Consider the following 16334-nt stretch of genomic DNA (forward strand, 5'->3'; position numbering starts at 1 on the left):
GCTATGATATCCCAGGCCCATGTATCTATCCATGCCCCGAGTTCTGCTGCCTTGCCCGTTAGGCCTCTTGCATTGAAATAAACGCAGTTCAATCTGTTTCTCTGCCTTCCACTTTTCTCCTTCCTGACTTTTGTTTCTATCCTCTCTTTACTACCCTCCGACTTCCTGCATTGGTTCCCATCCCCCTGCCACATTAGTTCAAAAACCTCCCAACAGCACTAGCAAACAACTCCCCTGGGACATCGGTTCCAGTCCTGCCCAGGTGTAGACCATCCGATTTGTGATGGTCCCACCTCTCCCAGAACCGGTTCCAGTGTCAAAAAAATCTGAATCCCTTCCTCCTGCACCATCTCTCAAGCCACACATTCATACTGTCTATCCTGTCATCTCTACTCTGACTAACACGTGGCATTGGTAGCAATTTCAAGATCCTCACTTTGAGGTCCTACTTTTTAGTTTATCTCCTAACTCCCTAAATTCAGCTTGTAGGACCTCATTCCTTTTACCTATATTGTTGGTGCCTATGTGCACCATGACAGCTGGCTGTTCACGCTCCCCCTTTAGAATGACCTGCAGCCGCTCAGCGACATCCTTGACCCTTGCACCCAGCAGGCAACATACCTTCCTGGAGTCTCGTTTACGTCTGCAGAAACACCTGTCTACTCCCCTTACAATCAAATCCCCTATCACTCTTGCTCTACCACTCTTTTCCCTTCCCTCCTGTGCAGCAGAGCCAGCCACGGTGCCACAAACCTGGCTACTGCTGCCTTCCCCTGTTGAGCCACCTCCCCCAACAGTATCCAAAACGGTATACCTGTTTTGGAGGGAGATGACTGCAGGGGACCCCTGCACTGCTTGCCAACTCGTCCTCTGTCTGACGGTCACCCATTTCCTATCTCTGTCAGCATTCTATATCTGCGGTGTGACCAACTCGCTAAACGTGCTATCCACTAATTATTCCTCAGCATCGTGGATGCTCCAAAGTGAGACCATCCGCAATTCCAGAGCCGTCAAGCGGTCGAACAGGAGCTGCAACTGGACACACTTCTTGCACGTGAAGGAGCCAGGGTCAGTGGACGTGTCCCTGAACTTCAACATCACACACGAGGAGCATGACACGGGTCTGGGATCTCTTGCCATGTCTTGAACCTTAGGTTAACTTATACAACTACAATGCCAATAAACAAAAGAAAACAAAAAGATAGACAAATGAAAAGAAAAGAAAAGCTACTTACAATATATATTGTGTATATCTGGGGTCCCAGCACCGATCCCTGCGGTACCCCACTAGTTACTGCCTGCCAATTTGAAAAGGACCCATTAGTCCCTATTCTTTGTTTCCTCACTGCCAACCAGTTTTCTATTCATCTCAATACACTTCCCCAACCCTATGCATTTTAATCTTGCATGATAATCTCTTATGCAGGACTTTGTCAAACGCTTTCTTAAACTCCAAATATACTACATCGACTGGCTCCCCCTCGTCAACTCTACTAGTTACATCTTCAAAGAATTCCAATAGATTTGTCAAGAATAACTTCCCCTTCATAAATTCATGCGAACTCTGTCTGATCCACTGTTTTCTAAATGCTCCACTTTCAAGTCCCTGATAATGGATTCGAGAATGTTCCCCACCATCGACGTTAGGCTTACTGGTCTATAATTCCCTGTTTTCTCTCTACCTCCCTTTTTGAATATTGGAGTGACGTGAGCTACCCTCCAGTCTGCAGGGACTGTTCCAGAGTCTATAGAATCCCGGAAGCTGAGTTAGGCCTCGTCTGGTGCACTGCATCCAGTTCTTGATGCCACACCTGAGGAAGGACATGAAGGCATATGGTCAGGGTAAATAGTGAGTGTCTTCACTGAAGGGAGCATCAAGAACTGGAGATCACAGATTCAGAATAATTGACGAAAATTTGATAAATTTCTTTCACCCGGAAAGTAGTTGGGAGTTTGGAACGAGAGGACGGTAGAGGCAGGTTAGGTAGAAGTATTCAAAAGGGAATTGGATTGCAATTTGAAAATAAATAATGTGCAAGGTTATGGGGATAAGGCATGTGAATGGGACTAGATAGAATGCTCTTTCAGAGAGCCAATGCAGACCTGATGGACCCAATGTCCTCCTCCTGCACTGCAATTATTTTGTGATAAATACTGTGGCCCCAGGGCAGGCCAGAAGCTGGGAATCCAATTATGCGTAATTTAACTACTGATTTCCCAAAGCCTGTTCACCATCGAAAAAACTGTGCTGTTTAGCACACTGGGCTAAATCGCTGGCTTTTAAAGCAGACCAAGGCAGGCCAGCACGGTTCGATTCCCGTAACAGCCTCCCCGAACAGGAGCCAGAATGTGGCGACTAGGGACTTTTCACAGTAACTTCATTGAAGCCTACTCGTGACAATAAGCCATTTTCATTTCATTTTTCATTTCACTTGCCTGGATGAGAACAGCTTCAACAACGCTCACGAAGCTCGACAACATCCAGGTCAGACCAGATGATTTGATTGGCCCCTCATCCACCATCATCAGCATTCACTCCCTCCACGCACACTGTGCACAGTGGCAGCCGTATGTACCACCTACAAGATGCATTGCAGCAACGCACCAAGGCTCCTCCACACCCACAAGCCTGATCATCGAGAAGGGCAAGGGTAGCAGATGCCTGGGACCACCACCACCAAGAGGTTCCTCTCCAAGCCACACATTATGGTACAATATTGCTTCGAATTGGACCAAAATAACTGTTATGGTATTATATATTTACATTAAAATTACACTATAACTGCGGGAAATCCCAGAATCCAATCAAGGTAGTAGAATAAGGGTAGATATTAGCTTATCTTCAGAAGACCTGAAACGATTGTATAATACTTTTTAAATCCCATGTTTGTTGTACAAAAAAAATTGATTTCCTGCACAGAACTGTAGGTATGCTCAAATTTAAATTTTATTTTTATTTCCATAGTGGGAAATATGTTTTAATCTAGTTTTTTAAAATGTATATTGTATAAATTGGGGGGTGGGGTCATAGGGGAGTGTACCAGCCTCCCCGGACAGGCGCCGGAATGTGGCGACTAGGGGCTTTTCACAGTAACTTCATTGAAGTCTACTCGTGACAATAAGCCATTTTCATTTCATTTCATTTTCATAAGGTACACCGTAGAATTATTGTCTGAGATGCAGCTAGAGAACTTTCTTGAAAAAGGAAAGTTAGCTTTAAAATGAAATGTATCAGTGTTCCTTCGCTGTCATGGGGCCAAATCATGGAACTCTCTTCCTCACAACACTGTGGGTCTACCATATGGGCTGCAGAGGTTGAAGAGCAGTTCACCAATTAGAGATTGACAATCAATATTGACCTAGCCAGGGTCACCCAGATCCCCTGCATGATGAAGAAGAGTGTCCTTGTGGCCATTGTGGGTAGTCGTAATGGACATAAAACACCGAATAAATTTGGCATTGGGCCATCCCAGTACTAAATCTCTTATTTTATGCCTGAAAATGAATTTGACACGCATTAATGTCTACTCCCTATAATCATATCACAGAAAGCTGAGGCAGGAAAGCTGACAAAGCGATAAATGTACATTAAAATTGTTACAAGGCACAAAATACATTTCTGTATATGATTACATAGATCAAAGCACATGTACAGAATAACTCAGAGTCATATGTCTTCGGAGGCACCACGGTAGCACAAGAGCATATCATGCTGCTCTGACATCACTGCTGTGGAAGCTTCATTTGATGTGGGGATATGATTCCGGCGTATGAACACGATATAATGACCTTCCCAACATTAAACGATGGGAAACATGACCTGACATGGGCAGCATGGTAGCATAGTGGTTAGCACTATGGCTTCACAGCGCCAGGGTCCCAGGTTCGATTCCCCGCTGGGTCACTTCCTGTGCGGAGTCTGCACATCCTCCCCGTGTCTGCGTGGGTTTCCCCCGGGTGCTCCAGGTTTCCTCCCACAGTCCAAAGATGTGCAGTTTAGGTGGATTGGCCATGCTAAATTGCCCTTAGTGACCAAAGAGGTTAGGAGGGGTTATTGGGTTACAGGAATAGGGTGGAAGTGAGGGCTTAAATAGGTCGATGCAGACTCGATGGGCCGAATGGCCTCCTTCTGCACTGTATGTTCTATATGGCTTTTATCGCTTGAAAACATACCTTTGATAACTTAGTTAGGGTTTAACCTTGTTGCGTATAATGATATATCGTAACTGCTTAAGCTATATAATTACATGACATAAAATGGGCTATTGTACCACTTTTTATTGATAGAAAATTGTGGTAGCTTTATGTGAGGAGAGTTTTGAAATAAACACCAGTGGGCTTTTATTCCTGAAGCTTTATTACAGCAGTTCAATCGTACCATCATGTTCCTCAGAGTGTTATCCATCATGCGGTTCATGATCAGTCACTAATGGTATTGCACATTGGAGGGCTTTCCTTCAAGGTGACACAAATTTGAAATATTTCATGGGTAGGTCGACAGTAACCCAAGTTCCTCAACTGTTGTATGAGTAATTGAATTGACAGTCCATTTCAGTGCTGCTGCTTTCACTGTCACAAACCTGCAGAACAAGAAGTGTTTTAGATGAGACAATAGGCTATTTCATATATATTTGCCAAGATCTAATAACAGTTTGCCACGGGCGCTAAACTGGGGGTTGCGCAGGCGAGATCTTGGTTTGAGATCTTCTCTGCCCTCTGCATGTGGTGTGATAATGTTCAGGCCATAGCATTTGCCCATGATGGATCACTCTCCGGCCGGTGTGAACAGCTGGTAAATCCTGCCTTGAATTGTGTTTCTGGAGGGAAACACCAATTTCTCGGTCAGAGCTTGACACTGACAAATTTAGGGAAAATTTCACCCACTGTTTTCATGATCTATCGGTCCACTTGTGATGTTGTATGAAGTAAGTAATGGCATGATGGGAAAACTGGTCAACTACTGGCCCATTCGTTAGCACAGGCGACCTCTAACCTGACCCTTCACCAGCCAGTACAAGTGCACACGTCGCACTCTATTGTGGCTCTCCTAACGTCTCAGCAAACCCAACATTTGACTCAAGCTCGATGGCAGCACGGGGAGGAGGCTCGTGATGAGGTTTCACTGCTGCAGAACCCCTACCTTTCTTTTTATTACTGTTCAACCTTAAATCCTGCTATGTTCCTCGATCAGCCCCCTGATAACCTTAATGATGCACCGCACGACTGCTTGCTGAGGAACCACTTCCTTACCGCGCCACGCCCAGATTTAACGGATCATCCTCTGGAACATCCAGAACTCATTTTTTATGTTGATGGGGAGTTCCTCCATTTCTATCACTGGAGTCCCACAGTCGGGATATGCCGTGTCTACGGACACTGACGTTCGGGAAGCAGCAGCCTTCCAGACCCCCGTCTCTGCACAAAAAGCCGAGCTATTCGCCCTTACTCGAGCATGTATTTTGGCCACTGACAAAAGTGTAAACATTTACACTGATTCTAGGTATGCCTTTGGCGTGACCCACGATTTTGGCCGCCTCTGGCAACAGCGAGGCTTTCTCACCTCTGCGGGGGTTCCCAATCAAAATGCAATTTGGGTTAAAAATCTCCTCGATGCTATTCAGCTTCCCCATCAATTGGCAATTATTAAATGTGTTGCGCGCACGGAGGGGGACACTCCTGTTCAATTAAGAAATGCCCATGCTGATTCAGCTGCTAAAGCTGCAGCTTCATCAACCTCTTTAATTGTTCCCAATGGGGCCAATCAGGCTCTAAACCAGGTACCTGCATTAGGGACGAAGGGCATGCCAGAGATAACTGAAGTTCAAAATTTACAGAGGGACGTCTCTGATTCTGAGCGAACACTATGGAAGTCAATGAGGTGTTCGCACTCCTTGACACGAGACCTCTGGCTTACTCCCATTGGTCAAGTTTGTATTCCGAATTCTTTATTGCCGGTCCTTGTTGATTATTTGCATTCTTGTACCCATCTTGGCAAGGAGGGAATGGTACAGCTACTCCTAAAAACTTGGTGGCACCCAGATTTGAATACAGCAGCGCAAACGCGGCTGGACCGATGCCTCATTTGTATGAAACATAATAAGGGTAAAGGTATTAAATGCCCACCATGAACCACTCCCTTGCCAGATGGCCCTTTTGCCTATATACAGCTTGATTTTATTGATTTACCAAAAGTACAATGCTACAAATATTGTTTAGTATTAATCAATGCGTTTAGTAAATGGATTGAAGCCTTCCCCACCACAAATTGTACGGCACATACAGTGGTGAAGTTGTTGGTAATAGAAGTTAATCCTCGCTTTGGGGTACCCAAAATGGTGAGCTCAGACAACGGACCACATTTTGTGGCTCGAATCAATACTGAACTGTGCGAAGCACTCACAATCAAACAGCAATTGCACTGCGCGTATCACCCGCAGGCAGCAGGAATCGTGGAAAGAGCCAACGGGACTTTAAAAGAAAAATTATCTAAATTGACTGAAGAAACTGGGTTAAATTGGCTAAAGGTATTACCCTTGGCGCTGTTTCACATGCGAGTGACTCCCCATTCGCGGACCGGACTGTCAGCTGCAGAGATAGTCTATGGTCGGCCAATGAGGACTCCCTGGGATGCCCATGGAAAGCCCTTAGAGGGCGTAGACCTCCATGTGATGGGTGAACAAATGCAGAACAATTAAAGCAATTAACTTTCTCTGAAGTTTCTCCACTCACAGGTGAAACATGCGCATCTCCCAGGGACAACAGGGACAGCCGTCCCTCGATATCCAGTAATCAAACCCAGAGATTACGTAGTGGTGAAAAATTGGGACAGGAAGAATCTAGGACAACGCTGGAGTGGACCTTTCCTGGTACTACTGACGACACCAACTTCGGTCAAGCTTGAAGGACGTTCCAGTTGGATACATTTCTCCGATTGCAAGAAGGTAGTCTCCAACACAGACGAGAACCCAGGATGAAGATCTTCAGTCCAAAGATGTGCGGGTTAGGTGGATTGGCCATGCTAAATTGTCCGTAGTGTCCTAAAAAGTAAGGTTAAGGGGGGGGGGGGGGGGGGGGGGGGGGGTTGTTGGGTTACGGGTATAGGGTGGATATGTGGGATTTGAGTAGGTGATTATGGCTCGGCACAACATCGAGGGCCGAAGGGCCTGTTCTGTGCTGTACTGTTCTATCTATATCTATCTATTATCATTTGTGGACTCTCTGGACTATTTAGCCTTAATGGCCACTCGGTAGTAGAAAAACTAACCACCTGGGAACCGCATTCTAATACCTATTTATACATGTCATATCTTAATGCTGAAAGATTGAATATAAGTAAGTGTTGGATTTTTACCCACAACCCCATCCATTCGAGAGAAGGAACACCTCTCCAATCCCTCTCCTTTCATACCGTAGAGACAGTTGAATGGATTTTACAAAATCAAACAGGGGAGATAGGGGAGATATGGAAAGATGGAGATCTGCTGGCTATGACATGGCTAAATTTTCAGCTTCATATCAACCTGCTTACAATCATGCCCTGACTCCACCCTCCCTCACTGTTCACTCGAATAATTCTTAAGCACTCCCTTTCACGAGCCAAAAGGTCTATTACTAAAACCTAATATGGAACAGGCAAGGCATCCGACGAACTGATCCACATGGCCTCAGCATTGGAACAACTGGCGAACGTAACGTCAGCAGAAGCCAGGGAAACTGGACAGACACTGGCCGAGGTCTCAGCTGAGCTAGTGACTGTCCGAACCGTGGCATTACAAAATCGACTGGCTTTGGATTATCTGTTAGCCTCGCAGGGAGGAACGTGCGCTATTGTAGGACAGGATTGCTGCACTTATATTCCAGATGGCTCTGAAAATATCACTAACCTGGCCGACCATATTAAGAGACAGGCGGATCAACTTCAAGAGATTGGCAGTGAATTTCATAACGGGAACCCGCCGGGTTGGGTAGGATGGTTGGGTCACGGATTATTTGATTGGATTTTTTAAGGCCTTCATTCTACTACTACTAATGCTACTAGGGATAGGATTGCTTGGCTGCCTGTGTAAATGCCTTTTCAATCAAGTCATGGATGTGCCCATTTGACCAGTTGGCATGATATGACAAAAGGAGGGAATGTGATATTGTACGAAGTAAATAATGGCATGATGGGAAAACTGGTCAACTACTGGGTAAAATGTAAGAAACGCTGACTTCGCATGACCTAAAGCCTGAATAAGATCAGAGAAGGTCAAGCTGTTCCGAAATGCTTGGACTCCGTAAATTCTGATAAGACTAACTCGTCATAACCCAAAGCAGTCTAAATACAACAAGATAGGGTCAGAACAAGTCTCCTCCGACTCTTAAACATTCCATCCAAGGACAAAATAATGATCTGAGTGAGGGGATAGAGTCCTGAAAGGTCAGCAAGGTGGCGCCTGTTTTATGATATTGCTTATGTTTGTACTTCTGATCGAATTCCTGACCAAGCTGTAGTCACGTAATCCTGATTCTGATAATGTATAAATACTGAGCTGATTCTCTGTGAAAGCGTGAACTTGAGTAGGAATCAGCAGAGACACTCCCTGCTCTCCGACCTCAACTTTCAGCCATCAACTGCAGTCCGTTCGTAAATAAAGGCTTGTTATGTTTTCTTAACGAGCGTTGTTGAATCTTTCTACCACAGTCCAGAAGCGGGAAAAATATTGACTTCTACACACTTATACAAGATTAATGCTTCATGTGCAGGCTGTCATACTATATTGTTTTGCCGAATAAAGGGCGAAATTCTCCCCCCCCCACGACGGGTGGGAGAATAGCGGGAGGGCCTTCCCGACTTTTTTGACGCCCTCCCGCTATTCTCCCCCACCCCCCCCCCCCCCCGCCGAAATCCCGACACGAATCGCTGCCGCCGTTTTTTTTACGGCCGGCAGCGATTCACAGCTGTTAGAAGGGCCGAAGTCCCAGCCCTTTACGACCTTTTTACGAACGGCAAACACACCTGGTCCTGCCGTTCGTAAAAACGTCGTGACCACCTGGAAAAAAATAACCATGGCACCGATTGGCACGGCAGTACCACGGCCGTGCCAAGGGTGCCATGGGCCCGCGATCGGTGCCTACCGATCGCGGGCAGCGGGCCCGATGCCCGCGCACTATTTGTCCTTCCGCCGCCCCGCAGTATCAATACGCGGGGCGGCTGAGGGGCAACCCGGACCGCGCATGCGCGGGTTTCGCGCAAAAACGCGATGACGTCACCCGAGCATGCGCGGGTGAAGTCTTCCCACCTGCGCATGCGCGGCTGACGTCATATGACGCGTCAGCCGGCGCTAAGTCCGACAAGCGGGCTTAACGATTTTCGTTAAGCCCGACTTGTCGGAGCCTCCGACGTCGGGCTGCTAGCCCCGACGGGGGACCAGAATCGGTCCCCCGTCGGGAAGGGGCGCGATGCCGTAAAACCCGCCCGGGTTTTACGGCAGTTTGACGATTTCTCCCGTTTTGGGAGAATTTCGCCCAAAAGGTTTTCTGAAAGAAATTAAACTCAGTTTACTATAATAGTAAGTAAGTTGCTGAGAAAACTGCTCCATCGATGCTGTTGAAATGCAGCTGAGTCGACAACTGATATACTTCACATCTGTCTTCATCCAAGAAAACGTGGATGTAGGTACGGAACTCAGGGACAGGGACTATGATATTCTTGAGCAAATTGACAAAGGGAGTGACAAGGTATTGGAGGTGTTGGCAAGTTTAAAAGTGGACAGATCTCCAGGTCCAGATGAACGTGTCCCAGGCTGCTGTGGGAGGTGAGCGAGGAGATTGCAGTGGCTCTGACCCAAATGTTTAATTTCTCTCTGACCACAGGGGAGGTGCCAGAGGTCTGGAGAACAGCAAAAGTGGTCCCAGTATTTAAAAAGAGTTGTCGAGACAAGCTAGGAAAGGACAGAACAGTACGTCTTACGTCAGTGGTAGGTAAACTATTGGAGAAGATTCTGAAGGAGAGATCAGGCATAGTCAGAATGACTTTGTCAGAGGGAAATCATGCCGAGAAAATTTGATTGACATTTTTGAGGAGGTGACTAGGTGTGGAGATGAGGGTAGTGCAGTTGATAATAATAATAATCTCTATTAGTGTCATAAGTAGAGTTACATTAACACTGCAATTAAGTTACTGATGTAGTTCATATGGAAGTCAGCAAAGCCTTTGACAAGGTCAACATGGGAGACTTCTTCAGAAGGGATCCTTCACATGGGATCAGGGTAATTTGATAAGGTGGATTCAAAATTGGCTTAGTTGGAGGAGACAGAGGGTGATGACAGAAGGTTGCTCTATTGACTGGAAGCCACTGTCCAGTGGTGTACCACAGGGATCTGTGCTGGGTGCCCTATTATTCGTCATTTATATAAATGATATAGATGATTATGTGGGGGCTCGGATCATTAAGTTTGCGGATGGCCCAAAGATTGGCAGAGTGGTTGAGTGTCTTGGGTTGGAGACAGAATGGTCAAACGGGTAGAGAAGTGGCAGATGGAATTCAACCCTGAAAAGTGTGAGGCAATACACTTTGGAAGGAGTAATTTGACAAGGAAGTATTCAATGAACGGCCTGACACAGGGCAGTTTCGAGGAACAATGGGTCCTTCACATGTATGCCCATTGATCGCTGAAGGTGGGATGGTGGTGTAAACGGTATATAGGACACTTGCCTTTGTCAATTGAGGCATAGATTACAAAAGCAGGGAGTTTATGTTGGAGTTGTATAGAACTTTGTTGAGGCCACAGCAGGAACACTCTGTGCAATTTGGTCACCACATTATAGGAAGGATGTGATTGCACTGGAGTGGATGCAGAGGAGATTCATCTGGAAGTTGCCTGGGTTGGAGTATTTAAGTTATGAAGAGAGGTTGGAAAGGCTTGGGATCTTTTTGCTGGAGCAAAGACTGAGGGGTAGCCTGATTGATGTGGACAAGATTATGAGGGTCATGGACAGGGTGGATAGGGAGCAGCTGTTCCCCTTAGTTGATGGGTCAGTTACGAGGGGACACAAGTTCAAGGTGCGGGGCAGGAGGTTTAGGGCGGATTTGAGGAAAAGTTTTTTTACCAAAGAATGGTGGCGTTCTGGAATGCACAACCTGGGAGGGTGGTCGAGGCGGATTGCCTCACATCCTTTAAAAATTACTTGGATGAGCACTTGGCTCCATGCTTATCATCCCAGGCCCAAAACACTCATTCCAGGTTAAGCAGAGTTTCACTTGCATCTTTTCCAATTTGCCTACTGCATTCGCTGCTCCCAATGTGGTCTCCTGTATATCAGAGAGACCAAACGCAGACTGGGTGATCGCTTTGCTGAGCACCTTTGGTCTGTGCGCATTCAGGATCCTGACCTTCCCGTTGCTTGTCATTTTAACAAAAGACCCTGCTCCCATGCCCACATGTCTGTCCTTGGCCTGCTGCAATGTTCTAGCGAAGCTCAACGCAAACTGGAGGAACAACATCTCATACGCTGCAGCCTTCCAGTCTCAACATTGAATTCAACAACTTCAGATGTTAGCACTACCCCACCTCGACCCATTTGTTTTCATCCCATTCCATTTTAACTTACCATTTCTTTCCTTCCTAATATATATTTCACCACCCCTCCTCAAATCTTATCCACCTTTCCTTAACCTTTCTTCTCTTTGCTTCCCCCCTTTCCCCACCCCCACATCTACAGTTCACCCTCTGATGTTAGTTTCTCTGCTGTTTGACCGTTCACATCTTTTGTCCTCTCTGGGGACTGCCATTAACACTCTTTCCCCTTGGCATCTGTGGCCATTAGCACCCGGTTTCCCTGGGTTTCTGTGGCTATGACTTATCTTTCATTCTCACTCCGCAGTATAAATATTTCCCACTCTGTCTGTTAGCTTTGACAAAGAGTCATCGGACTCTTTTCTCTCCCAACAGATGCTGCCAGACCTGCTGAGCTTTTCCAGCATTTTCTCTTTGGTTTAACATTCAAGGCTTTAGGTTAAGTGCTGGCAAATGGGGGATAGGTAGGCCGGCCAGATGTTTTTCACGTGTCGGTGCAAACTGGATGGGCTGAAGGGCCTCTTTTGCACTGTATTTTCTGTGATGCTGTGATATGATTTCAGAGTGCTTATTTCTATGAAGTGGATGCATCCTTATTTTCAAACTGTGAGCCCTGGTCCTAGATTCTGCGACAAGAAGAAACATCCTCTCCACACCTGCCTAAGACCAGAACCTGTGTTTCAATCACATCACCTCTTGCATTTCTAAACTCCAGCGAATACAAGCCTAGGCTGTCCAATCTTCCCTTCCAGTCAGGGCACACTTCCGCAGTCAAGGGCATTCAGCCTCTGATCTTAGGGTAAGCGTTCTCCAAGGCGGTCTTCAGGACGCAAGACAACGCAGAATCGCCGAGCAGAAGCTGGTGGGCAAGTTTCGCACACATGATTACGGCCTCAATCGGGACCTTGGATTCATGTTGCACTACATTCACCCCCTACCATCTGGCCTGGGCTTGCAAAATCTTACCAAATGTCCTGGCTGGAGACAATTCACATCTCTTTAACCTGTGATTATCCCTTTCTCCAGTCACACCATCTAGACCTGTATAAACTTCATTACCTGTAAAGACTCGCATTCAAAGTATCATCTTGCATCATTGACTTTGTCTGTATATGTGCTTGTGGAACCCTCCTCTTCACTTAACTTAGCTGTGCTCCGAAAGCTAGTGATTCCAAACAAACCTGTTGGACTTTAACCTGGTGTTGGAAGACTTCTTCCTGTGCCCACCCCAGTCCAACACCGGCATCTCCACATCATGTCAATCTTTTCTGATGAGACAATTCACCCATTCAAGGTATTGGGCCAGTAAATCTCAACTGCTTTCCCGCACATTTACATCCTTTCTTAAATAAGGAGACCAATAGTGCTCCTGATGTGGTCTTCCCAGTTCCCCATATATCTGAAGCGCAGGTTGGATTTTTCATCCCCGCCATCCGCAAGATCACCACGGACGGTGCAGGGACCATAACAGGGACCATGTTGACCTCAGGCAAGAATTTCTGGTCACCGGACAGGCGTGGCCGAAAAATCCCACCTATAATCCCCTTCCTCTTTTCGTATTCAGTTAACTTTGCAATAAATCTATTAACTTTCCTAATTACTAGCTGCACCTCCATTTTAGCCTCTTACGATTCATGTGCCAGGACACCTCAGTCCCTCTCCAGCCCATAGCTTGGCATTTTCTCACCATTTAGAGACTATGAGGCTGGATTCTCCGATTGTGAGGCGACGTCCGGAGCATGTATCTAGTCTTACGACAAAATAGTTGGCACCGCCCCAGCACTGACGTTCTGCCCGGTAGGGGGCTAGCAGCCACGTTACGTAAAACCCCCGACGTTCCTGAAAGAAACAGTCGGAGAATTGCCGGGTCCGTGGTCGCGCACGGCGTCAACCTGCGGCGGTCGCACCGTACAACACGGCGCCAGTCGCATGCGAACACAGCCTGCCAGATAGTGCCCCTCTGTAACCCCCCCATTGCTATCCCCGGACCGCTCCCCCACCAGTCCCCCCTGCCCCACCAAAGCCCCCCCCCCCGGCCAGCGGAACAGCTCCCCCCTGACTGACGGTGCTGGACACTGTCTGCAGCCGCCATGCAAGGTTGACGAAACTTCAGACCGCAAGTGATGCACGCGGTCGGGAAGTCGGCCCATCGGGGGCGGAGCATCGGGGGAGGGCCTTCAGGCTATGTCCTGAGGCCGTCCCAACGGCGTGCGGCCTACTCACCGATGATTTTTGGAGGGGGCGGAGCATCTGGAAACAGGCGCTCCCCTGATTTCAGCATCAAAAGGGATTCTCCGCACAACTTCCAAATGCGATTTTGGGGCAATCGGTGAATCCCGTCCATGATTTTTCATTGAAATAATCATTCTGAGTTATATTTCCTCATCTGGAATCTGCAGACTTTAGCAATCATTCTTCAAACTTATTTGCAGAAGGAGGAACACAGTTGCCTGCCTCACTTACTCAGGCCCCAGATAATCCTTGTAGGGTATTGCGCAAGAACTGATATCTGCACAGCACAATCCCACCCAGTTCATAAGCTCAGAGAAAGCCAATGAACAAGTCTGAGTGCAGCGAACTGCAGACACCGTTTCATTGCTTCTGATCGGCTCATATCGGACAAGAAATGTGAAACACCAGGGGCGAGATTCTCTGCAAATGCGGAGAGTCGTAAAGGCTGCCGTGAAACTGGCCGTGTTTCACGGCAGCCTTCACGCCCGCTTCCGGGACCCGATTCTCCCCCCCCCATCGGGACTAGGAGCGGGACCCCGGGATTCACGGCGTCGCGGCCTTAACGATCGTCGTTAAGGCCGTGCGCCAAGCCGGCTCCAACCGGTGCATGCGCGGGTGACGTCATCACGCCATTGACGGAACCCGAGCATGCGCGATTCCGCATTTCTCCACCGCCGCCCGACAAGATGTGGCGGCTTGATCTTGTCGGGCGGCGGAGGGGAAATAGTGCGTCCATTTTGGACGCAGGCCCGACGATCGGTGGGCACCAATCGCGGGCCTGTCCCCTCCCGAGCACAACGGTGGTGCTCCCGCCCCAAACGGGCATCGAGCGCCCGTTTGTACGACGGCAGCGAGCAGGTGTGTTTGCTGCCGTGAAAAAACGGGCGTAAAGGCCCGGCCGCTCGGCCCATCGGCCGTGGAGAATCGCCGCTCGCCGTAAAAAACGGCGATGGGCGATTTGTGACGTGGGTCAGGCGAGAGGAGGGGAGAATAGCAGGAGGGCGCAAAAAATATCAGGAGGCCCTCCCGCTATTCTCCCAACCGGCGTGGGGGGGGCGGAGAATCGCGCCCCAACATTGTGGGGCTGTTTAGCACAGGGCTAAATCGCTGGCTTTTAAAGCAGACCAAGGCAGGCCAGCAGCACGGGTTCGATTCCTGTACCAGCCTCCCCGAACAGGCGCCGGAATGTGGCGACTAGGGGCTTTTCACAGTAACTTCATTGAAGCCTTCTCGTGACAATAAGTGATTTTCATTTCATTTTTTTCATTTCAAAGCTTTGATCGATTAGCACTCCGAATGTTTTGAACTAGGTGACTGTGGGCAGAATGTTGCCAGAATTTGGCAAAGTGTCAGGCTCAAAATGAAATCTGGCATGAAACCCTCCTGTTGCACAGCCCAGTTTTCCCTCAGATCTTGAGCCCCTTTGAAGATAAAGAATGGTGGGCAAGGTTTACACCATCATTCTGGTCGGGTGGGGCTGGATAGAGCCCGCAACTGGCTCCACAGAGACCGGAGCACCATCGTTAAAGGGTGCTTCGATCAGCACTAAGACCTCACTGCCCCCAGCCCCACCGCGGAGTTATTGGGGACTCTCCCCGAACCCCCTACAATAATCGCCGGCTTTCAGCTCACACCCGACAATCATCACTAGCATTCCTCCCCCCCCCCCCCCCCCCCCACCACCATCCCTGACAATCGTCGCTGGCATTCACCACCACCCCCACCCCCACCGCGGACTTATCGGCAGCACAACCCCCACCCCTTCACTTCAGTGCCCATTCTCCCCCACCACATATAAATTAAGTGCCTCCCCTTTGGGCCCGATCCTGGCACTGCCCCAGCACCCAGCGCAGGCCGGCACTGCCAGGTTGGTACTGTGCCAATCTGGCAGTGCTAACTTGGCAGTCCCAACCTGTGCCAGAGGGCATGTCCCCCCCCCCCCCCCCCCCCCCCCCCCGCCCCCGCCAGGGCCACACTTACCTCTGCCCCGGAAGGAACCCTAAACTGATTCACGTTTGCCGAAACCTGTTGCAAACCTCGGCCACGGGATGTCTAATTGGCGCGGTATGAATAGTTAGAGGCGATCATGGAGCGGGAGGCCCATTAATAATACTTAAATGAATTAAAATCGATTTCTGAGATTCCCGCCCATTGTGGGTGTGAACCTCGTGATGTTGCCAACGAGGATTGGGGGAAAATCAGGAACCGTGATTCTCGACAGATTTTGCACCTATGTCGCCGATCCTGCTCAAGGCTAGAGGGTGCTCAAAATTGGCAGCTATATATCTCAGAATATACCTTGAAAGTCACAAGTTTGGTCATCTGTATCAGAAGTATCTGGATAATTGGCTGGCGGCAGTGCTGTCAAGAAACAAAGAGAATTGTCACTCAATGTGCATTTAGAACATTAATAATATCAAATCCCTGAATATGTTCGTCATTTTCTTCATCAAATCTCCTCACCCCTTGTCCCTTAAATGTGTTGACTTGATGTTAGTGTTCATGACAAGATGCTTCACACAAGCAGCTATTGTACATGTAAT

General features: G+C 48.1%; 1 protein-coding gene across 2 annotated transcripts in view; it reads right to left on the reverse strand.

Moving 5' to 3' along the window:
* Nucleotides 1-4263: 4263 nt before the first annotated feature.
* Nucleotides 4264-16334, reverse strand: part of LOC119966625 (uncharacterized abhydrolase domain-containing protein DDB_G0269086-like) — a 229516-nt gene continuing 217445 nt past the window's right edge. For both annotated transcript variants that reach the window (XM_038798629.1, XM_038798628.1), the window contains 2 exons: nt 16090-16152; nt 4264-4580 (listed from right to left, as the gene is read on the reverse strand). In XM_038798629.1, the coding sequence (XP_038654557.1) occupies nt 4573-4580; nt 16090-16152 (71 nt within the window). In that variant the 3' untranslated portion in view covers nt 4264-4572. The remainder of the gene's footprint in view (nt 4581-16089; nt 16153-16334) is intronic.

The sequence above is a fragment of the Scyliorhinus canicula genome, chromosome 5 (genome assembly GCF_902713615.1).
Source record: "Scyliorhinus canicula chromosome 5, sScyCan1.1, whole genome shotgun sequence".
NCBI lineage: Eukaryota > Metazoa > Chordata > Chondrichthyes > Carcharhiniformes > Scyliorhinidae > Scyliorhinus > Scyliorhinus canicula.